The following is a 24,610-nucleotide window of genomic DNA, read 5'->3' on the forward strand; positions in this document are numbered from 1 at the left end:
TGACGAGCTTCCCGGCAGACTACACTTGTGACTACGTGCGGTCAGAACTCCTTGCTGAGGGAACTGAGCACATCCTGTGGGACGCCACCGGGAGAGGATCTCAGAAGTGTGCACCTGGTTTCCCTGGACTACACCCCAGACGTCTTTTCCCTTTTTGCTAATTTTGTTCTGTATTCTTTCACCAAAATAAACTACAGCCATGAGTACAACTACATGCTGAGTCCTGTGAGTCCTCCTAGCAAATCATCGAACCTGGAGGGGAGTCTTGGGGACCTCCCAGTGCACTTCCCACGTAGCTTCCCCACAAAATTGAATTACGAGAAGCTAACAATCACTCCAAGTGGCAACATCTAAAAAGACAGAGCACCTGGTGGAACTTACCGAGTAGGTCAATGCCACGCTTACTGGAAAGAATAGGAGTTTATAGTTTTAATGATGAAGAGGCAATGCGGATGAATATATACACACAAAACAGTGAAAGCCCAAATACTCTTGTACCTTCTTTAGAGCTACGGGGCATATTAACATCCACCACGTCTATTAGAGGAAAGCCTGCCTTATACTAAAGAATACCCCTTGGAAAAAAAAGAAAAAGGGGCTTCCTTGGTGGCGCAGTGGTTGAGAGTCTGCCTGCCGATGCGGGGGACACGGGTTCGTGCCCCGGTCCGGGAAGATCCCACATGCCGCGGAGCAGCTGGGCCCGTGAGCCATGGCCGCTGAGCCTGCATGTCCGGAGCCTATGATCCGCGGCGGGAGAGGCCACAGCAGTGAGAGGCCCGCGTACCGCCAAAAAAAAAAAAGACTTGAAAAATGCGTATTTGGGTTTTGGGTTTTAAATACCAGGAGACAAGTGACACCACACATGGCAGGCACCTTTCAAGCCGCTGGGACGAGAACGTTTACTCACCATCAGCCAGGCGTTCCCGCCAGCTCTGAGCCGCGTGGGTGAAAAACTCGTTGTTCAGTGCACTGCTGCTGAGACGCAACAGGCCATCGGTCCCCACCTGGAAGGATCAAGGCAAAAAAAAACAATAAAGAAACTTAGAAAGAGAACAGAAGGTGGCCCAGAGAAAGCAAAGAGGAAGCCGCCCACATGTACCTGTCTGTCCACTTCAGGCAGGAGGAAGAGGAGCTGCTGCTGGAAGTGGGACGGCAGGGCATGGAAGGTCCGAGAGTTGATGAGGGCCCGGAGGTTGGTGTTGACGAGAATGGACCCAGGCGTCTCAAAATCTATCTCTTCCCCTCTGTTGCGCTTCATTTGACCTGTGATTTTTCAAGCAGTAGGAAGCAAAATGTAGATTTTCAGCTTCTTAAACCAAAAAAGCAAATGCCAACTGAGGGAAAACTTTGGTGGCAGCACCCAAGCTACCCAGAACTTATCTGCACACAATGAGCTCAATCATCCAGTCTACCCTAACCTATCAGCTACCATCAAACCTAAGAGAACACCTGGGCTTGCATCGTCTCAGACAAGGCTCAGTAGCATGCTGTGTCACAGCCTGAAGGGACACTCTTCCCACAGAAAACCAGGCAAGGGGCAGGCTCTGAGCTTCCCTCCAAAGCTGGAGAACAGGCTCCACAAAGCCAATGGGAGAAACGATGGAAGTCTAAAAGTGAATCCGGTTAGCGTCCTACAGAAAAATCTGCAGAAGTCTTCTGTGAATGGGCTGGAGAGGTCTGACCTCCAGGCAGAAAGGTGCTAAGGGTTGTTTAAAGCCCACTGCAATGTCAATACCTCTCACAAAAGCCTCAGCAAATGGAACAGAGACCTGTGAGGCTTTAAGATTCGGCAAGGCTGATGAGCTGGAGAGGCAACAAGACAGCAAACCTAGCTGCCACTTGGGTGATGGTTTATTCTAATTTTCAGAAGCCAAGGTTAGTCTTCTTAATGATTTCAAGTGGCCCATCTACAAAAACCCAGCACGGGGGCTTTGAGAAATAAATCCGGAAATAGCAAATGGCATACTGGCCTTGCAAATAGCCCTACTGCGGGTGGGAGGTGCACAGTACTGAACTTGCCTGCATAGCCCATATTCAACATAGGCTTCCGCCCCATATACTAACTAGCTTATTAAAAAGGGCATCTGACAGAGACTGCAGACGTTGAGAACAAACTTGGCAGGATGCTACCGAAGAAAGAAAACAAATGTTGGAATTCTTCACTGAGACACTCAGAAGCAATTTTCACTCACTTGAGCACTCACTAAGCAGTATCAAGGCAGGCACAGGCTAGGCCCTTACAGGGACATACAAGGAGCAATGTGGCACCATCTCTGCCCACAGGGAGTTCTCTCAGTCTAGCAGAGAAAAATCTGTATGTGACATAACCAAAATACAAGGTAAAAACCAACAAAAATAGAGGGCCACCTGAGAAGTAAAAATAAACTGTAAAGGAGTGGAGTAGAAGACATCATCTTCTCTCTAGGCCTGCAGGGGCCCCCTTACAGGCAGAGAAATGAGTGCCAAGCCACCTACCTGTGGCCGGCTTCCGGAAGCCTCTCAGGAGCGGGGCAGGGTCCCGGGCGACCTCGGCCTGGCCACGAATAGCAGCGCTGCCCAGGGCCAGAGAGCCACTGCTGCTGCTGGACGGGCTGCCGCTCTCGCCATCGGCGTGGCGGCCTGAGAACCCTGAAGGCACAGCATTCCACCGGTCAAAAGCATCACACGCCGTGCCCATGGCTCTCAGACAAGCCTACTTCCCCCAGCTCTCCCTGACATGCTGCCAGCAGTGCTGGTGCTTCCATGGCCCAGCCTTGGGCCGTCAGAGATCACCACCTCCTGGTCTGGCTTTAAATTATCCCGTAAGAATGCCAAACCGCCATCTTAGTTTGCACTGTGTCTTTTACAAAGCACCTGCACACGTCTTCACAGGACCCTCACAACTGCCCTGTGAGGCCAGGGGAAGGGCGCCCAGCAGAGCCCATGCTGGAAGCTAGGTCGGGTCTCACCGCCACGGCGTGCTGATTGCCAGAGGAGGGCTCCTGACTCTACTGGCACAGCACTACCTAGGCCAAGAGCTGCTGCCAGGGGGAGGCAGGTCCCCAGGACCTGAGGAAGAAGCATCACAATCACGAGTTTACACATACCTGATGCAGATTCCACGTGGGCCCCGTTTACCTTCAGAGGAGTCAGGACAACTCGAGGCAGCATCACCCCGGTCTTCTTCTTCTGCTTGTTTGCCTATTTTCCCAGAGGGGATACAAAAGGAGCCTGAGTCACCTGCAGGCCACAACAGCTGTCCCTCTCGACCACGTCTCCCTCGCTGTCTTGTAAAACAGAGTTAGTGTTCAACCAGCACGGGCAGGTAATGCCAATAATAGCAACGACTCATTCTACTGAGCCAGGTGCCGGCCACTGTGCCAAGCATCACCCCACACTGAAAAGAATGTGTTGCTCTCCCTACTTTACAGGTAAGGAATTTGCCCAAAGCTGGTGAGTGGCAGGGCTGCAATTCAAACTGATGACTCCCAAGCTCATGTTCTCCCCACTCTGTTATACTTCTCCCTGAATGTTCCCAGGTTTTTTCATAAATACAAACAAAATTATCCATCCATGGTAAAGAGAAAAAACAAATTGCTCTGCTCTCAGATCTACTACCCACTTTTCCTATGGCCCTCTTTTAAATGGTACTAACAGGTGGAGACCAAGGTGATTTTCTCCACTCTTCAACACGCTCAGTTAACTACAGGAGGAAGAGTCCCGTCTTGTGCCTGCCTCACTTTTCCATCCAGCCTAGTCACCAACTCTCCCCCCACCTGTGAGGAAGCTCTGTAGCTGTCCCTGGGATTGGAATGAGGCCGACTCTGAGATTCGGTAGAACAGGAAGCATTAGAAGATGTTTCATCGAGAGAAACTGGAAGAGAGGGAAATAAAGGTTAGACCCTAGCGACTGCTTGTGGCTCTTCACCCATCTTGTCAAGGACACTTACCATCATTTTCACCACTCACAGTGCTGGCTTCATTAGACCCACAGCTCTCCACATCAGCTGTGTCCTCTGGCTCCTCTCCCTCCACTGCAGCCGGACTGCGAGACCACTGCAGGGCATCCTTCTGTGACAGCAAGGCACAACTCAGGTGAGCAAAACCCTACAAATCCTACAAGCACAGCAGTCATTCCTAAATGTGTATTGCTTTTGGAGAAGAGGGATTTAGAATATTGATTAAATTCCTATCCCTTTCTAATTGACCTCTCTTTCTCAGAAAGTTCTTCTCATACGTACATTAAGAAAGTTAGAGGGACTTCCCTGGTGGGGCAGTGGTTCAGAATCCACCTGCCAATGCGGGGGACACGGGTTTGATCCCTGGTCCAGGAGGACCCCACATGCCGCGGAGCGACTGAGCCCGTGTGCCACAACTACTGAGCCCACGTGCCTAGAGCCTGTGCTCCACAACAAGAGAAGGCACCACAAAATGAGAAGCCCACGCACCACAACGAAGAGTAGCCCCCGCTCGCCACAAGTAGAGAAAGCCCATGTGCAGCAATGAAGACCCAATGCAGCCAAAAATAAATTAAAAAGTTAGATATAATTTTGCATCTAATTATTCATTAAACATTTATGGGGTGCCTCCTATAAACACCATGCTAGTTCCAAGCGGTGGGTGGGGTGGGAATAAGGAGGGGAATCAGGGCCCTGCCTTCAAGGAGCTCAAATGAGTAGAGGACAAAGTCAAATCTATAACAATACAAAGCACAGTGATGGAAGGATACAGAGAGAACTGTAGCAGCCCAGAACAGGGAACATCTAACTCACTGAGCTGGAGAAGAGGGCATGGAGGTACAGAAGGGGAATAAGGATCAGGGAGGTAAGGTTTCCAAGGAGATGTGTTGCTCGAGCTCAGTTTTAAAAGAAGTCAGTTAATAGGGAGATGAGTTGCCAGTGGGGAGGGAGAGGGAGTCCTAGGTAATGTGATGAGCCAATGTGGAAGAACATTCCAAATTCAAAGAAACCATAGACTTCAGGAGGTGTGTGGGAAACTGGATACGTGAGGAGGATAGAGAGACAGCAAGAGGGCTGATGATAATCACGGCACTGTGCTGAGGGATTAAGACTGTGACTTTTTTAGAGTCTGAAGGATATGAATCAGGAGAATGATCTGAGTTTTAGGAATTTCATTCTGTTAACCATGGGAAGTCTGGAGGCAGAAGAAGAGTTAGATTATGACAGAAATCTACTGAAAAGGATAAAGATCTAAACTAAAGTAAGAGAGTGGGAACAAGGCTAGAGCGTAGAGGAGAGTTCCACTCCAAATTTCACCTCCTAACAAATACTTCTCCTAACAGTCTCTGTCGTGGAGTCTCAAAATGAAACTCTACCCATCCCCAAGGAAAACTTAGGAGCTACCTTGAAACCAGGAAGGAGTATGAATGAATACTGGGGATGGAGAGAGGAGGAGCAGATATAGATTGGGGTGGGGATGTCTTCTTTGAGTAAAAGTGTGTGAAAAAGAGTAGGTAAAATCATGATTCTCTCACTTAAAAATATGCCAGAAATTTACAAGGAAAATCCACAAAATTCTAACTCATCAATTCCATGGACTCCTTGATCCACTATATAGTAGCCTCCCCTTATCTGAGGGGTTTTTTTCACTTTCCACAATCAACCATGGTTGAAAAATATTAAATGGAAAGTAGCAGAAATAAACAACCCATTGGTTTCAAATTGCATGCTGCTCTGAGTAGTGTGCTAAATCTCACACTGTCCAGCTCCGACCTACCCGGGACGTGGGTCATTTGTTTGTCCAGCGTAGCCCACCCATTAGTCACTGAGTGGCCATCTCAGTTATCAGATCGACTGTCATGGTATCACAGCACTTGTGTTCAAGAAACTCTTCACTTTACTTAATAATGGCCCCAAAGGCAAGCGTAGTGGTGCTGGCACTTCTCGCTCTGCCTGATTTATACTTTCTTAGTGTACCTAATACATAAATTAAACTTTATCACAGGTATGTATGTGTAGGTAAAAACATAGTATATAGAGAGTTAGGTACTATCCAGAGTTTCAGGCATCCACTTGGGGTCCTGGAACATATTCCCCCCCAGACAACGGGGGACTACTGTCTTAAGTCTTCATCAGTTTATTTGCATTAATTTAAGCCAACATCAAGCTGACTTAAGTTAATAAAAAAGAAAATGGTTTTTTATATCTTTCTCTCTTTTCCCTACCAACCATAAATGCTCCTCACAGGATCAAAACCTAAAGAATATTTTTAGTATTAATCTTGTAATTAGGCTTACTGACTGCCATGTTCTTGGAACAATGCAACAAATTTATTCCCTGAATCATACAGGCAAACTAAGACAAAATACTCATTTAATGAAGAAAAGAGGTCTATTACATTGTCAAAACTGACCCCAAAACTCCAGTTCCGGCAAGAGTGTGGGAAAATCACATATACACTGTTGGTGAGAGTGAAAATGGTATAAAAAGGTTTATACACAGCCAGTGGTAAAGTAAACTGTAAGCAAAACTCTGAAAACTGTATATACCTTTTAACCCAACACTTGTAAGACTCGCCCAGGACATTATCTTAAAAAGGAGAAAATCAATCGATTGAACTACATTAAAATTAATATCCTCTGCTCTGTTCAGCAAATGATTCCATTAATAGAGTAAAAAGGGCAAAAGCTACCTACAGAGTTGAAGATGAGATCTGCAATTCATATAACCAATAAAGAACTTGTATCTAGACGGCATAAATCAATAAGAAAAAGGCAACCCAGGGACTTCCCTGGCAGTCCAGTGGTTAGGACTCTGCTTCCACTGAAGGGGGCACGGGTTTGATCCCTAGCCCAGGAACTAAGATCCCGCATGCCACGCAGCACGGCAAAAAAAAAGGCAACCAGTAAGAAAAATAGGCAGACCTGTATTAGGCACTGTACCAAAGAGGATGTCCAGATGGCCAACATTCACACGGAAAGGTATTTAACCTCAATAAAGTAAGGAAGACAACAAAACAATGCAAGTTAAAACCACAATGAGATGACATCACATCCACAAGAATGGCTAAAATTAAAGTTTAACAATACCAAGTAGTGCTAATGAGGATGTGGAACAGGGAACAGGTACACTGAAAATGGATCCAGGCATTTAAGAATGTGGTTTGGCATTATCTGCTACACTTGAAGATACAAACATCCTATAACCCAGCAATGTCATCCTAGGTTTGGATTCCCTAGGGAAATACATGCATGTACACATCCAGATGTTCGTGACAGCGTCATTTGTAACTTCGGCTATAAACAAAGTGCCCATCAGTAGAATCACTACATGGATTGACTGATGTATTTATTGATCAATACTCAATAAATGGATATTATACAATAATAAAAAAAAGAACGAACTACAGCTACTCACAACAACATGGATGAACTTGTATTGTGCTTATGCAGGAGACTGTCCTTGGATCAATGTATACCCTTTGTGTCCTTTCCCTTATTTTTTTAAATTGAGGTACAATTTACAAAGAGTGAAATGTATACTATCTGATTAGTTTTGACAAATGTGTATCAAGGGACTTCCCTGGTGGCGCAGTGATTAAGAATCCGCCTGCCAACTCAGGGGACACGGGTTCGAGCCCTGGTCCGGGAAGATCAATCCCACATGCCGTGGAGCAACTAAGCCCGTGCGCCACAACTACTGAGCCTGCGCTCTACAGCCTGCAAGCCACAACTACTGAAGCCCACGCACCTTGAGCCCGTGCTCCGCAACAAGAGAAGCCACCACAATTAGAAGCCCGTGTACTGCAACAAAGAGTAGCCCCCACTCGCTGCAACTAGAGAAAGCCCACACACAACAAAGACCCAATGCAGTCAAAAATAAATAAATTTATTTTGTTTTATTTTTAAATTTAATCTTATTTATTTTTGGCTGCATTGGGTCTTTGTTGCTACACACAGGCTTTCTCTAGTTGCGGCGAGCGGGGGCTACTCTTTGTTGCAGTGTGCGTGGGCTTCTCACTGCGGTGGCTTCTCGTTGCGGAGCATGGGCTCTACGTGTATGGGCTTCAGTAGTTGTGGCGTGCGGGCTCAGTAGTTGTGGCTCACAGGCTCTAGAGTGCAGGCTCAGTACTTGTGGCACACAGGCTTAGCTGCTCCGCGGCATGTGGGATCTTCCCGGAGGAGGGCTCGAACCCATGTCCCCTACATTGGCAGGTGGATTCTTAACCACTGCGCCACCAGGGAAGCCCAATAAATTTATTTCTAAAAATTCATACCAAGATATAGAACACACCCAACACTCCTAAAGGTTCCCTTGTGCCCCTTTCTAGTCAATCCCCACTCTACACTGCCCCTCCCACCCCACAGAGACAATGGTTGTTCCAATTTCTACCACCAAAAATTAGTTTTGCCTATTTTTGTTCTACATGTAAATGCAATCACACAGTAGGTGCTCTCTTTTGTCTGGCTTGTTTTGCTCAGTCTCATGTCTATGAGAGTCATCCATGCTGCTGCATACATCAGATCATTACTTGTTATTACAGAGTAGCATTCATATGCAACCATTTGTTTATCTATTCTCCTGTTGAAGGTATTTGGGGTATTTCCAAATTTGGGCTATTATGAACAAAGCTACTCTGAACATTCTTGTACACAGCTTTTATTGACATGTTTTCATTTTTCCTGAGTAAATATCTAAGAATAGAACAGTGGGGGTATAAGATGGATGAATGTTGAACTTTATTTAAAAAAAAAAAAAAAGCCAAAGATGTACACTTCCAACAACACTGTATGAGAGTTCCAGGTGCTCACCAACATTTGGTGGTATCAGTCTTATTTTAGCCATTCTAATGCAGTGAGTACCTCACTGTGGCTTTAATTTTCATTTTCCTGATGACTAAAGATATTGAGCGCATTTTTATGTGCTTACTGGACATTTTCATATCTTCCTTTTTTGAAGTTGTTTGTTCAAGTGTTTTTATTTGTTTAAAAAAAAAAAAAAGGGAATTCCCTGGCGGTCCAGTGGTTAGGACTCGGCACTCCACTGCAGGGGTCACAGATTCGATCCCTGGTTGGGCAACTAAGATCCTGAAAGCTGCACGGCCAAAAAACCCAAAACAAAGAAAAAAAAAAAGAGTTACTTGTCTTTTTTTATTATAGCTATTCTGAATCATTTTTTATTTTGATAATGGGCATGTATTACCTTTACAAACAAATACATTTTGAACACCTTTATTTGGAAATAATTTCAAATTTAAAGAAAAGCTGTAAGAATAAAAATAGTACAAAGAACACCTGCCATATAATTTTTACCCGTGTTCACCTATTAACACAAATAAATGTTTTAAAAATACATAAAATATATTAGTTTGGCAAGGCAACTGGCAAAGAGGCTAGTGATGGGGAAAAAAGCAACCAGCATTGATAAATAAAACCCAGATACGATATTTTCCCGTAAGTCAAATGTTTTTTTTTGTTTGTTTGTTTGTTTGTTTTTGTGGTATGCAGGCCTCTCACTGTTGTGGCCTCTCCCGTTGTGGAGCACAGGCTCCGGAAGCACAGGCTCAGAGGCCATGGCTCACGGGCCCAGCCACTCCGCGGCATGTGGGATCTTCCCGGACCAGGGCACGAACCCGTGTCCCCTGCATTGGCAGGCGGACTCTCAACCACTGTGCCACCAGGGAAGCCCAAGTCAAATGTTTTAAAAAATAAAATGCACTGTAAATACAAGAAGCCCCAAACATGAATAAAATGGAACGCTAAAATTTAAACCGATGAAGTTTTAAACCACCCAGGATTAGGTTCACAACCAAAAAACGATAAGCAAATTTCAGGTATGCCTTTGCTTTCTTTATGGGTCTGACAAACCTGTCCTCAACAAGAAATCTGTACTCTCTTAGGGAAGCCTGATCTGAGGGTTGTTTAATGTGTATTATTAAAAACTAAGAACGTACTGACCATTCAACAGTATATTGGAGTTCCTAACCAATGCATAAGAAAAAGAAACAAGAAGGAATTAGAAGAAACCAGAGTGTCGTTATTCCAGATAAGTATAATTATCCACATTGAAGATGCAAGGGATTCTGACCTAGTAAGAAATTCAGCAAGGCTGTAAGATTCAAAATCACATTAAAAACGCAAGCGATCCTAACATCAGCATAATACCAGCAATTAGAAAATGTAATTTATAACAAAGAATATGTTACTCTGAGATAAAGCTCAAAAAGAAACAATCATTTTATGAAGAAAACAAAACTTTATCAAGAAAGGTTTAAAACTTAGTAAACGGAGAGCTACACCATGTTCTTGACTAGGAAGACTCAACACTGTAAAGATGTCAACTCTTCTCAAATTGACTTGTAGGTTCAATGAAATTGCAATAAAACACTCAACCAGATTTTTTTTTTTTTTTTGGTAGAACTTGACTGTACAGGGACAAGCAATGGGCCACAAATAAGCCAAGACACTCCTGAAGAAGAACAAATGAGACGCTCTGCTTTATTTTATTTTATATTTTAATAAAGCTCTAGTAATGAAATGAGTAGATTAGCAGTTGCTAGGGGCTAGGGGGAGGGGAGAATAGGAAATGACTGCTAAAGGATATGGGGTTTCTTTTAAGGGTAATGAAAATGTTCTAGAATTATATAATGGTGATAGTTGCATAAGTTTATGAATATACTAAAAGCCACCGAATTGTACACTTTAAATGGGTAAACTATATGGTCTGTGAGTTACATCCCAAAAAACCTGGATAAAAATTTGCTTACTAAATTTGACAGCTCTGAAAACATGAAAGAATCTAATCAAAATTTATAAAAACCACATAAAAACCATTAAAGTGTATAGAAAGTTTATAGATCAAAAGTTAAAATTCATTTTTAGACAACGGTCCGTTACTATGTTTTAACTTTGTTATGTGAATCCTAAAGAAAGATTAAAACTTGTAAAGCAACCTCTGTGTATGCTTGAGAAAAGGCTTTATCCTTTTTAAAAATACTTAATGTAAAAAAAGTTCTTTGAATTTGAAATCCATTTGCATTATCAGAAGCAATTTCAATATTACAGCTGTCAAAGAAAAGACCTGTTATTTAAAACATGAACACATTCTTGGAATACAGTTTAAAGACAAGAAATTGTCTGAGATCTCATTAATGACAAAAAAGTAGATTCCATCAACCAGAAAAATTCTCATTTTGTGATGTGCCACCCACATCTGCAAACAAAGTTTCTAGCTGATGGTGACCATAGGCCCATGATTCCTCCTCTGAAACCCCTGGGTCTAGATGTGTTTTAGAACTTAGGATTTCTTGAATTTTACAAATGGCAATATATCATATTAACACCACCAGCAACCCATAATCAAACACAGTAATATTTTTTGAATTAACATATATGTACATACCAGGTGAAATAAATAGGTTTAAAGTGTCCTTGTCAGTCTAGATCAGAGATTTGCCACCAAATGAGTTTAAGCAAGTCAAGTTTTACTGCCAAGTGAGTTAGGAATAAATTTTGTCAGTTCTCAAAATATTTCAGATTTCTGTATTGTTAATAAGGGGTTACTGGACCATTAAAAAAGCACATGCTTCTTGATAAAATTTTTGAAAAGATTTGGAAGTTTTATAATTCAACTTTTCTCATCACAGGTGTAACACGTAAAGAAAATGTAATGAAATATTTTTGAGCCCCACACAGCACCTCCAAATCACCTCCATTTTACCCATTAAAAGACAGGGAAGTATCTCCTAGAAAAATTTCACACATTTGCATATGAAGACTACAAAAGTAAAAGAATGATTATTGCAGCAATTTTACTATTATAGTTTGTAATAATGAAAAACTGGAAAACTTGTGAAAAACCTAAGTGTACACAATAGGGGACTGGATAAATAAAAAGATATATTGATATGATGCACTATTAAACGGTAGGTAAAAGGAATAAAAAAATACATCTATATAAACAAACCACACATTTTTCATGGACACATATGAGTAAGAAGGATGCACATTAAATTGATGACAGTAGTTGGTTGCTACTGGGAAGGAACAAGGGCCATAGGCCTGGATGGCATATACAAGGGTAGGGTTTGGTGTGGAAGTCAAAGGCAATTTCTCACTTTCTCTGCACAAAGGCTGCAGCTTCCATTTAAACATGGTGAAATGAACACACACAGCTCTCTGCAAACTCCTGAAGCCTCATTTAGAATGGCTGCATTTTAAAAAGTACAAATGCACAAAGAGAAAGAGGGAAGAAAAAGCAGTAGATGAGGACTATCAATAAAATTCTAGAAGATGAATAACAGGAAGACCAGTGATGACTCAGCAGGGGAAAGAAAACCAAAGTCTAAGACTGCAGAGGGAAAAGCCACAAAGAGCAAGCCAGTTCTACTGTAAAACCCCCAAGGGGGCAGGGATTAAGAGGTACCAGGAACCACTGCAGACAGAGGGGAGGCATGGGAATGAAAACAGAAGTGGTTGGAAGTCCGAACAAGAAGTCAGATCCCTCAGATCTCCTCTCTGTCCCCAAACAGTCAAGCAATACCCTTCTCCAGCTCCAGAAGAAAACAGGAGATTTATATTCTGACTGGACTAAACCAGAGAGGTTCTGGAATAGAAGACACCAGTTCAAGGAGTGGGGAGAGACTGAGGTGCCACACTCCATAAACAGAAGCATTAAGTCAAAGACCATATACAAAACGGTGACACCATTAGCTCTCTCCCCCAACTATGGCTCCCAAAGCTCCCCCAAATAGTGGCAGCCCTACAGCCCCAGCCTACTCTCGGCTACCTGGCAAGAGACGGGAGGATCTCTCCTCCTGCAAAAAGTGCCCAGCCTAAAAAAATACACCTTCAAAGTACAGATAATTTGGAGATTCCAAAAAAATATCCAGGTCCTCACTCTACCACAGTCAACAAGCAGTGTCCTCAAGCACAGAATCTGTCAGTTCTCACCATAAATGACCTATCAACGACCAGCAGATAGGTAAGCACTACTGCTACATGAAGGACAGCAACCAAAATAAACAAAGGAGGAACTGAAAGGAAACAGAAATAATGAAGATCTCACAGCAAATGTCCTCTAAGAGATAGTCCAAAAACAAGTACAAAATGCTATTTTTAAAAAATAAAGGAACATCAGAGAACATGAGCAATGTGCTAGTAATTAAAAATAATACCCCCCCCCAAAAAAATCAATAACAACCAATAGGCTATTTCTCAGAGAAGTGACTCGAAAGAAAAAGAGAACAGGCTGCCTGCATCAAGAAAAGTTCCACATACAACAAACAAAAGTTCCAGAAAGAGAAAACCGAAAAAGACAGGAAGTTTTCCCAAAATTAAAAGACCTGAGTTTCCAGGTTTAATAAGGCAAAATGCCCAGCACAGTGAATGAATGAAAAAAGACCCATTCCGCAACACCTCACCATGAAATTTGAGAATACAGGATTGAAAAAGAGATCCTAAAATCTTTTAATCAGAGAGAACACATTACATGACAAAGAAGTCAGAATGGCATCACACGTCTCAAGAGCAGTTTTAGAGAATGTAATAGAATAACATCTTTTGGAATTCTGAGTCAAACCCATAATCCAGTATGGAACACAGAACAAAGACATGTGAGGTCTCAAAATAATTTACCTCCTATGCACCTGTTCTTAGGAAGCAACTAGAGAATGTGTTACATAAATAAACAGCAAAAACAACACCTGCACGAGGTATAGGAAAGAGAGGCTATAACACAGGAGAAAGGTGATGAGAATTCTAAGGTGAGAATGAAAGGAACTCCCAGGAAAACAGCTATATGCATGTCAGACAGGGTAACCAACTTGCCCCAGGTGTGTCTGGGACTTTCCTCATTTTAGCACCGAAAGTCCTGCACCCCAGGAAATTCCTCAATCCTGGGCAAACCAGGATGGTTGCCCACCCGATAAATAGTCCATACTGGGAACCGGAATAAGGACAGCAATAGGACCAACCTTTAGAAAGAAGAACAAAACAATGCATTGTGTCTGACCATATCAAGAGGACTTTTATAGCTAGTAATAGCATTAGGCTTCATCTTTTCTGTTTGTAATCCATGTTGTTTTTTATTCCTCATCTTTATCATTTTACTTTTGAAGTAAATGTGAACTATAACATGGTTATAAAAGTCACAATTATCTAAAGGGTTACACTCAGAGAATCGACACTGCCCCCCTTTATCCCTTTCTTCCTCCCCCAACTCCCCAGCTTTCCAATCCATTCCTACCCATCCCGTGGTTAGGTAACCAATCTCATTAGTTTCCAGCTTATTTCTCTTGTGTTTCTTTTTACACAAATGATAATATATACACCTAATTTCCCCTTCATCCTTAGACAAAAAAATGGCACGCTATATATAGCAAAGTGCAAAATACTTTTTTCAATTAACAATGTATCCTGGGACTTCCCTGGCAGTCTAGCGGTTAAGACTCCACGCTTCCAATGCAGGGGGCGTGGTTTCGATCTCAGGTAGAACTAAGATCCCACATGCCATGAGGCGCAGCCAAAAGAAAAAAGAGTATCCTGAGAATGACTCTTTCATTTTATAGATATTCTTCCTCATTCTCTTCTCAGCTGCATAATACTCCACGATGCAGACGTACCGAACTTTATTTATGCAATTACTTCCCCACATGCCAGCATTTAGATGTCTTTTTGATATTTTACAAATAGAAATGCCACTGCCTTGAATAACCTTGTGAGTCTGTGCTTTTGTATTACTGAAGGTGTATCTTCAGAATAAATTCTTAAAGTGGAAAATGATGGGTCAAAAGGTAGATGTAAATGTAATTTTGTTAACAGCCAAATTCCCCTCAAAAAAAAGTTGTTCTGATTTGTGTTCCTAACAGCAAAGTATGACATGCCTGTTTTCCCACAGCCTTGAAAAGAGAAAATATACTGTGATACTTTAAAAATTTTTTGCTTTATGTATTCAAATAACACAACCACACTGAAAGGGGGGCAGGGGTGGATTTAACCCAAGTAACAACTCCATTTTTTTTTTCCTTTTGAAAATATTTATTTATTTGTTTGGCTGCACTGGGTCTTAGTTGTGGCATGCGAACTCTTAGTTGCGGCATGCGTGCAGGATCTAGTTTCCTGACCAGGGATCGAACCCAGGTCCCCTGCATTGAGAGCACGGAGTCTTAGCCACTGGACCACCAGGGAGGTCCCTCAAGTAGCAATTCTTAAACACAGTATTTTAACTATGTACACTTGCGCTAAAGAAATAAATGAACTATAAACAAATATTGAGCTCTAGTTAGATTTTTCATAGGAGAATAGGTTGGCAATTCTTAAAGTATTAAATGTTTATTCTAGACCTGAGCAAATAACTAGATACAAAGTAGATAAAGTAGGGAGCCAAACCTAAACGTAAGAGCCAAATATATACAGCTTCTATAGAAGAAAATGTAATAAAATACTCATTGGAAAGGAAAGACTTCTAAAAACACTAACTATATACGTTCATTAAATTTTTTAAATGGACTTTCTCAAAATTGAAAATTTCTAATTAAAGACAGCTTAATAAAAATGAAAAGGCGGGTCCTTCCCTGGCAGTCCAGTGGTTAGGACTTGGTGCTTTCACTGCTGTGGCCCTGCGTTTGATCCCTGGTAGGGGAACTAAGATCCCGAAAGCCACGTGGCACGGTCAAAAACAAAAGAAAGATCTTAAAAAAAAAAAAATTGGAAAGGCAGCCTACAGATTGGTAAAAATATCTGCAGTACATACATCTGACAAAGGACTTGTATCCAGGGTATATTTCTTTAAAAATTTACAAATGGAAACCAAAATGACTATACTTCAATTTAAAAATAAAAGGGGAAGGGCTGTTATTTTCTTCCTCCCATTAGGTGTGTGTACGAGAAATGTGGGGAAAGGAGCCCCAGTGGCCAAGAGTAGGATGTTAGAGCCCGAGTGGGGAACAGAAGGTATTCACATTTGAGGGCAGCATGGTGTGGGAATGAGAGCTAAAAAAGGGTGAAATTCCCAAACAAGGAATGACAAGGGGCAGAGTATCAAAGCCCAAGTTGGGTGAGGACGGCGCTTATATGAGACGGCAGCCTGGTGCAGGGGATCAGAGTCTGAGCAGGCGAGGCCATCATCCATGGGGGCCAACCTAGCAGAGGGTGTTGGAATTCAAGAGGCATCAAGAGGGCATCTTCATGAGGGAAAGGCAGCAACACTGATGGGAGAGATTAGTTATATAAGAGAGTGGGAAAATTCAACAAGTAAATATATTAAGAGATACACTAGATATATAGAGATAACAGGAAAAATAGGAGTTGGATTTCTTACTGCTGGAGAAATGAGTTGCAAATATGGAAAGGGAGGGATTTCCCTGGTCCAGTGGGTACGACTCTGTGCTCCCAATGCAGGGAGCCCGGATTCGATACCCAGTTGGGAAACTAGATCCCGCATGCATGACGCAACTAACAGTTCGCATGCTGCAACTAAGAAGTCCTCACGCCACAACTAAAAATCCCGCATGCCTCAATGAAGATCCCTCGTGCCACAGCTAAGACCCAGCACAGCCAAAATAAATAAATAAAAATAAATGAATGCTAAAAAAAATATGGAGGACTTCCCTGGTGGCGCAGTGGTTAAGAATCCGCCTGCCAATGCAGGGGACACGGGTTTGAGCCCTGGTCCGGGAAGATTACCACACGCTGCGGAGCAACTAAGCCTGTGTGCCACAACTACTGAGCCTGCGCTCCAGAGCCCGTGAGCCACAACTACTGAAGCCCGCTCGCCTAGAGCCCGTGCTCTGCAACAAGAGAAGCCACCGCAATGAGAAGCCCACGTACCACAACAAAGAGTAGCCCCCACTCGCTGCAGCTAGAGAAAGCCTGTGTGCAGCAACGAAGACCCAACGCAGCCAAAAATAAATAAATAGATTTTTTTTAATGTTTAATTAAAATTTTTTTTTTAAATATGGAAAGGCAGAAGAGTAGAATGAACCCTCTGGGCTTGCATTAGAATTTGTGTTATTAGTGTAAACTTATGGTTTTCAATATATTTAGATAAAACTACACATAAATATAGATATAAGGGTATGTATGTATATAAGTGCATATATGTATATGTATGTAAATACACTCAAATATTCCTTAGCTGCTTCTCACGGAGAGGAACTGGGATCAGCAACACCCCAATAACATCAAGCATATCTAAAACCTAGATCCTGGCTTCTAAATGCCACTACACATTAAAAGAACCAGGGCTCTGTGGAGAAATGCTAATAATAAGGGCTAAGGCAGGGAAAGTACACAGTGAGCCTAGATCATCTTTTGCCAGAGAGAAGACAGAACTCCAGGAATGATGGGAATATGTCAAAGGGACACAGAAGCCATACTGACAAAATTCCCACCAGCCAAATCAGGGACAATTTGAACATCTAAATAAGTAATAATAACAGATTATAACACACTGAGTAAAACAGAAAACCATGATTTCATATCGATATATAAACAAACCAAAATTTAGAAGAAAGGGATATCACAGAGCTTAAAAGCCCCTCCCACAAAACAGTTATTAAAAGGGGGAAAAAGAGGAGTTTTACAGTGATGAAGTCTGGCAGATGCTCCTTAACCAAGTGATAAAAGTAGACAGCATTAGTAATAGGACAAGTAGAAATAATGAGCCAACTGACAAGATGCACTAAGAAGCATCACTTCTCTGATAATACCTGACACAGATGCATAACTTGAATCGAATCATGAGAAAACCTAAGAAAACCCAAAATGAACATTTTATGAAATAACTATGAAATAATCTTCAAAAGAGTCAAGGTCATGAAAGTCAAGGAAAGATGAAGGAACTGTTCTGGACTGAAGGAGACCAACTCCTTATACCAACTACATACAACATGTAATTCTGCTTTTTTTTTTTTTCTATCTTGGCCGCATCACACAGCATGTGGGCTCTTAGCTCCCCCACCAGGGATCGTACCCACGCCTCCTGCATTGGAAGCACAGAGTCTTAACCACTGGACCACCAGGGAAGTCCCACAACATGTAATTCTGAACCAGATCCTTTAGGCATAAAGGATGTTACAGGGACAATTAACAAAACTTACACGGAATCGGAAGATTAGATGGCAAAAATGACGCAATGTAATTTTCTGAATTTGATACATGTATTATGGAAATGTAGCAGATGTCCTTAATTGTAACACATATACACTAAAGTATTAAGGTATTGTAACAAGGCCCTAAAATGGTTCAGGAAAAGAGATCTTTTTTGCATTGTATTTAAGACTTTTCTGAAAGTTTAATCACTGTTAGAAACTAAAAATAAATTATTTTTTAAATGGGCAAAACACTTTAATAGACAATTCACATACGAAGATGATACAAATGGCCAATAAGTACATGAGAAGGTACTCATCATCATTTATCATGAGAAATATCAATTGAAACAATGAGATATGTATTAAAAAAGCAACCATGTATTTATTAAAGGTGGATAATTTTTAACAAAATTCAATACACATTCATGATAAAAACTTTCAGCAAACTAGGAATAGAACTTCCTCAACTCAATGAAGAGCATCTACAAAATATCTATAGCTAACATCATACTAATAGTAAAAGACTGAATGTTTTCCCACTAAGATTGAGAAGAAGGCAAGGATGTCCACACTCACCTCTCCTATTCAACACAATCCCTGAAATCCTAGCCTGTGAAACCAGTCAAGAAAAGGAAATAAAAGGCACATACAACAGAAAGAACATGTGAAATTGGTCCTATTCATGGATAACATGATAATCTACATAGAAAATCCCAAGTCATCTAAAGGAAAAACTCCTAGAACAAGTGAGTTTATCACATTCATAGGACAGAGGTCAACATAAAAAAAAAAAAATCAGTACTATCTATATGCTAGCAATCAACAATTAGAAACCAAAAGTAGAAACACAATACCATTTACAATAGCTTTTCCAAAAATTAAATATTAAGGTATAGATCTAACAAAACATGTATAGACTCTGTATCCTAAAAACCAAAAACTGCTGATGAAAATACCAAAAACAATCTAAGTAAACGAAAAGTCATACCATCCATAAACTGGAAGACTCAACATAGTTAAGGTGTCAATTCTCCCCAAACTGATCTACTGGTTTAATGTATTTACTACTAAAATCTCAACAAAGTATTTTGCAGATATAGTTAAGACAGTTCCATACGGAAAGGCAAAGCTATTATAATAGGTAAAACAATTCTGAAAAAGAATAAAGTTGGAGGAAGCACATCACCTAATTTTACAACTTATCATATGGGTATACAACAGTAATCAAGATAACATGGTACTGACAGAGGAAAAGCCGTATAGGTTAATGGAAGAGAGACCAAAAGCAGAACCTTTTAAAAATATGGCCAACTGATTTTTTACAAAGGTGTAAAAGCAATTTAAATGGTGTTGGAACAACTGGCCATCCAGAGGCAAAAAAAAAAAAAAAAAAGCCGTAACATAACCTTACACCTAATTAAAAAATTAACTCAAAAGAAATTGTAGACCTAAATGTAAAATATAAAACTTTTAGAAGAAAATATAAGGAAAAAATTTTCTATCATCTACAATTAGGCAAAGAGTTCTTAAGACATGATGCACACAAACACAAAAACAGATCTATAAATTTTAAAAACTGATAAATTAGACTTCATCAAGATTCAAAACCTTTCCTCTGTAAAAGACACTCCTAAAAACATGAAAAGATAAGCCATACACTGGGAGAAAATATTTGCAAGTCACATATCCAACAAATAACTTCTATCTAGAACACTTTACAGTCAACAATAAGAAAACAATCCAATTAGAAACTGGACAAAAGACATGAACATAAACTGCACCAAAAAAAAGATATTCAGATGGAACATAAGGGAAGATATTCAACATAATTAGCCATAAGGGAAATGCAAATTAAAGGCCATATGAGATTCTACTATGAATGGATAAAAGGAAAAATACCAACAATATCAAGTGCTAATGAGAAAGCAGAACAACTCACACATACATTGCTAGTGAGAACAAAAAATGGTGCTACCAATCTGGAAAAGTGTGGCAGTCTCCTATAGAGTTAAACACGTATGTAGCAGCACAGGGAGGTCAGCTCAGTGCTCTGTGATGACCTAGATGGGTGGGATGGGGTGGGGGAGGTCCAAGACTGAGGAGAGGTACGTATACATATAGCTGATTCACTCCACTGTAGAGCAGAAACTAACACAACACTGTAAAAAGCAATTATACTCCAATTTAAAAAAAATAATAAAATAAACTGATGATAACAATGAACACACACACACACACACACACACACACACACACACACACACACACACACACACACACAGCATATGACCCGGCAATTCCACTCATAGATTTATCCCAAAGAAATAAAAATGTTTTCACACTGCAACCTGCATGCAAATTTTCACAGTAGTTTTATTTGTAACAGGCCCAAACTGGTAACAATCCAAATGTTCTTCAGTATAAGAATGACTAAACAACCTATGATATGCCCATAAAGTGGAATACTATCAAACAATAAAATGGAAGGGTGGATATACATAACAACTTCGGTAAACCTCAGGTGTTATGCTGAGTGAAAAAAGCCAATCTCAAAAGGCTTTCTGTATGATTCTATTCCATTCTGGAAAAGATAAAATTATACTAAGGCCATCCTAGACATCAAGTATATTAGTTTTCTACTGTTGTATAACAAACTGTCACAAACTTAGTAGTTTAAAACAACACACATTTATTATCTCAATTTTCAGGGGTAAGGAATCTGGGCATGGTTTAGCTGGGTTCTCTGCTCAGGGGCTCATAAGTTTCAAATCGAGGTGTCAACCAAGCTTTCTTTTCTGGAGCTCAGTGTCCTTTTCCAAGATCATGTGGTTATTGGCAGAAAATTTCTTGTGGTGCAGAGTTAAGGTCACCTTCTTGCTGGCTGTCATCTGGATCTTTCACTCAGCTCCTAGGGACCTCTGCAGTTCTTGCTGTGTGGCCCTCTCACAATATAGCAGCGTACTTCTCCCATCTCTGACCTCCAGGTCCTCTTTTAAAGGGCTTCCCTGATTGGGTCAGGCCAACTCAAGATAACAGCTCTTTGAGGTAACTGACTAGAGATCTTAAATACATCTATAAACTCTCTTCACCTTTGCCATATCCTATTGCTGAGAAGCCAACTGCAAATCTCACTCCCATGCCCAAGAAAGGGATTATAGAAAGGCATGAATTATTAGGATCTTTTTTTTTTTTTTTTTTTGCCGTGCCATGCAGCATGCAGGATCTTAGTTCCCCCACCAGGGCTCGAACCCACTCCCCCTGAAGTGGAATCACAGAGACTTAACCACTTGACCACCAGGGAAGTCCTAGGATCATTTTAGAATTCTGCCTAACATATCCAGCCTCCAGCCATCCTTCCAGCTGACCACAGATACATGAAAGACCAAGCCCAGATAATCGGATAATCTGAACCAGACCAAACCAGAAACACAGCCCATTCAACCAATTCTCCCAAGGAACTGAGTTAAAGCACCACATTTGGGGATGATTTGTTACACAGCAAAGCTAACTGATACAAAATGCTAAAATATTTAAACATACAGAATAATCAGGAGGTGCTCAAGGATTAGGCAGAGATGTGTCTATCGATGGGGCCAGTAATTGCCAAAATAAAATGTACATACACACATATTTTTAACATCTTTTTTTTTTTTTTTTGGCCACACCACGTGGCTTGTGTGATCCTAGCTCCCCAAACAGGGACTGAACCCATGCCCTCAACAGTGAAAGCACAGAGTACTAACCACTGGACCACCAGGGAATTCCCCACATATATTTTTAATCCAAAGACAGAACACGAAATTAAGCTTTACCCATTTAGTATATGGAATGACACAGCTGCTCTTTCTCAATTCCTACATCACTCCTACATCATATTCAGTATTCTAAAATTCTTTTCAGCATGTTTCATATGCATAGTTAGGTAGATCAACAGACTTTATATCTAATTTTAACCAGGCTTACTAACATTACCATAAAGAAAAGGCAGTTTTGAGATAATACTGTTAATGCAAGTACAAGGGATACTAAGGAAACAGAAGAGCTGACAATTTTATAGCAAGTATATAAACTCTTCATCAGGTATATTACACGATAAAGTCAACAACAAGCAAATCATGCCCAAAAAAGATGTTAGCCCAAACATTCAAAATGAGATGAGACTAGTTGAAACATACCTTCTGCCATTTAATAATTTCACTCTAATGTTAACTATTTATTTTCAAAATATAGTGTAATTTTAAAATACTTTAAAATTTGTTTTAGGGTGTATTTCACAATGGACATATTATAAAAGAACATATGCTTACGTCTAATAGTACATATATATGATGTATAAATAAACAAATATAAACATATACACACTGAGGATGTGAACTCAGTTTTTTTTAAAAATTACTATTGGGGAAATAATAAAAAAATGTGAATCCCACTGCTGTAGGCACTGAAAAGCAGTGCAGTGGCATTATCAGAGTTGTACTCTAGAATCATTCCAACAGCAATTGGAACACCACATTAGAGATGGAAAGAGTCTGAAAACTAGAGCACTAATTAAGAGACGAATGCAATAGTTAGGCCAGGGGTAATTACTGCCTGAGTAAGAATATTAGAACTGTAAGGAAAAAGACAGTTATGAGCATGAAGGAAGAATGAATGAAAAGAACACATATAGGCCATTTTTGTAAAAGAAAGAAAAGGAAATCTGAAAACATGTATCTGTGTATCTTTATAAAAATAAACACAGGAAGGATAAACTCCACCTAACACAGCTTAAAAGCAAGACCCCAAGGGATACATTTCCAAGTAACTTTACCTGCATTTCAGAACAAAGCTCAAAAATATTAACATGGGGACTACCTGGTGGAGCAGTGGTTAAGAATCCGCCTGCCAATGCAGGGGTCACGGGTTCGAGCCCTGGTCCGGCAAGATTCCACATGCCGCAGAGCAACTAACCCCGTGCGCCACAGCTACTGAGCCTGTGCTCTAGAGCCCATGAGCCACAACTACTGAAGCCCGCGCGCGCCTACAGCCCATGTTCCACAACAAGAGAAGCCACCACAATGAGAAGCCCGTGCACTGCAAGGAAGAGTAGCCCCTGCTCACCACAACTGGAGAATGCCTGTGTGCATCAACGAAGACCCAACACAGCCAAAAATAAATAAAACTTAAAAATATATATTAATATGAATACAAAAATATCCAGGACCCAAAGTTAAATTCACGTGGTATCCAATAAAAAAATTATTAAGAATACAAACCGGAGAAATTTAACCCATAATGACAAGAAAAATAAATAGAAACAGACCCAAAAATGACACATGGTAGGACTACTGAAGACTCTACAAAAAGTTATTACAAGCAAACCTTGGAGATATTGTGAGTTTGGGTTCAGTTCCAGACCACTGCAATGAAGTGATTATCGCAATAAAGCAAATCACACCAAGTTTTTAGTTTCCCAATGCATGTAAGTTATGTTTACACTACACTGTAGTCTATTAAGTAAATGATAGTGCTATGTCTAAAAAAACAATGTGCATACCTTAATTTTAAAAAGCTTTATTGGACTTCCCTGGTGGCACAGTGGTTAAGAATCCGCCTACCAATGCAGGGGGACATGGGTTCGATCCCTGGTCCGGGAGGATCCCGCATGCCTCGGAGCAACTGAGCCCATGTGCCACAGCTGCTGAGCTTGCGGTCTGGAGCCCATGAGCCACAACTGCTGAGCCCGCATGCAACAACTGCTGAGGCCCGCACGCCTGGGGCCATTGCGGTGAGAGGCTCACGCACCACGGCGGGGAGTGGCCCCTGCTTGCCCCCACAGCAACGAAGACCCGGCGCAGCCAAAAATAATTAATTTAAGAAAATTGTTTAAAAAATAAATAAATAAAAATTAAAAAGCTTCACTGCTAAAAAATGCTAACCATCACCTAAGCCTTCATCGAGTCATGATCTTTTTGCTGGTGGAGGGTCTCACCTCAATGCTGATGGCTACTGACTGGTCAGGACGGTGGCTGTTGAAGACTGGGGTGGCCATTGCAACTTCTTAAAATAAAACAATAAAATAAAATATGCCACATCGAATGACTCTTTCATGAATAATTTCTCCATAGCAGGTAATGCTATTTGACAGCATTTTACCCACAGTAGAACTTCTTTCAAAATTGGAGTTTATCCTCTCAAACCCTGCCACTGCTTTATCAACGAAGTTTATGTAATATTCTGAATCCTTTGTTGTCATTTTAACAATCTTCACAGCATCTTTTCCGGGAGTAGACTCCACCTCAAGAAACCACTTTCTCTGTTCATCCACAAGAAGCAACTCTTCATCTGTTCCACTTTTATCATGAGACTGAAGCAATTCAATCCCATCTTCAGGCTCCGCTTGTAATTCTAGCTGTCTTGCTATTTCCACCACGTCTGCAGTTTCTTCCTCCTCTAGAATCTTGAACCCTTCAAATTCATTCATGAGGGCTGGAATCAACTTCTTCCAAACTCCTGTTAATGTCGATATTTTGACCTCTTCCCATGAATCACGAATGTTCTTGATGGCATCTAGAATGGTGGGTCCTTCCCAGAAGGTTTG

The 24,610-nt window shown here is 41.1% G+C and overlaps 1 protein-coding gene across 1 annotated transcript in view; it reads right to left on the bottom strand.

The window, feature by feature from the left end:
• ASXL1 (ASXL transcriptional regulator 1) overlaps positions 1–24,610 on the bottom strand; it is a 67,709-nt gene that overhangs the window by 7,378 nt on the left and 35,721 nt on the right. The window contains exons 5-10 of the mRNA XM_029219279.1: positions 3,930–4,050; positions 3,756–3,853; positions 3,087–3,180; positions 2,476–2,628; positions 1,100–1,263; positions 908–1,004 (exon numbers count right to left, since the gene is read on the bottom strand). Coding sequence (XP_029075112.1) covers positions 908–1,004; positions 1,100–1,263; positions 2,476–2,628; positions 3,087–3,180; positions 3,756–3,853; positions 3,930–4,050 — 727 coding nt within the window. The remainder of the gene's footprint in view (positions 1–907; positions 1,005–1,099; positions 1,264–2,475; positions 2,629–3,086; positions 3,181–3,755; positions 3,854–3,929; positions 4,051–24,610) is intronic.

This window comes from Monodon monoceros, unplaced genomic scaffold, assembly GCF_005190385.1.
Source record: "Monodon monoceros isolate NGI ecotype Baffin Bay Population unplaced genomic scaffold, NGI_Narwhal_1 Super_Scaffold_13, whole genome shotgun sequence".
Classification (NCBI taxonomy): domain Eukaryota; kingdom Metazoa; phylum Chordata; class Mammalia; order Artiodactyla; family Monodontidae; genus Monodon; species Monodon monoceros.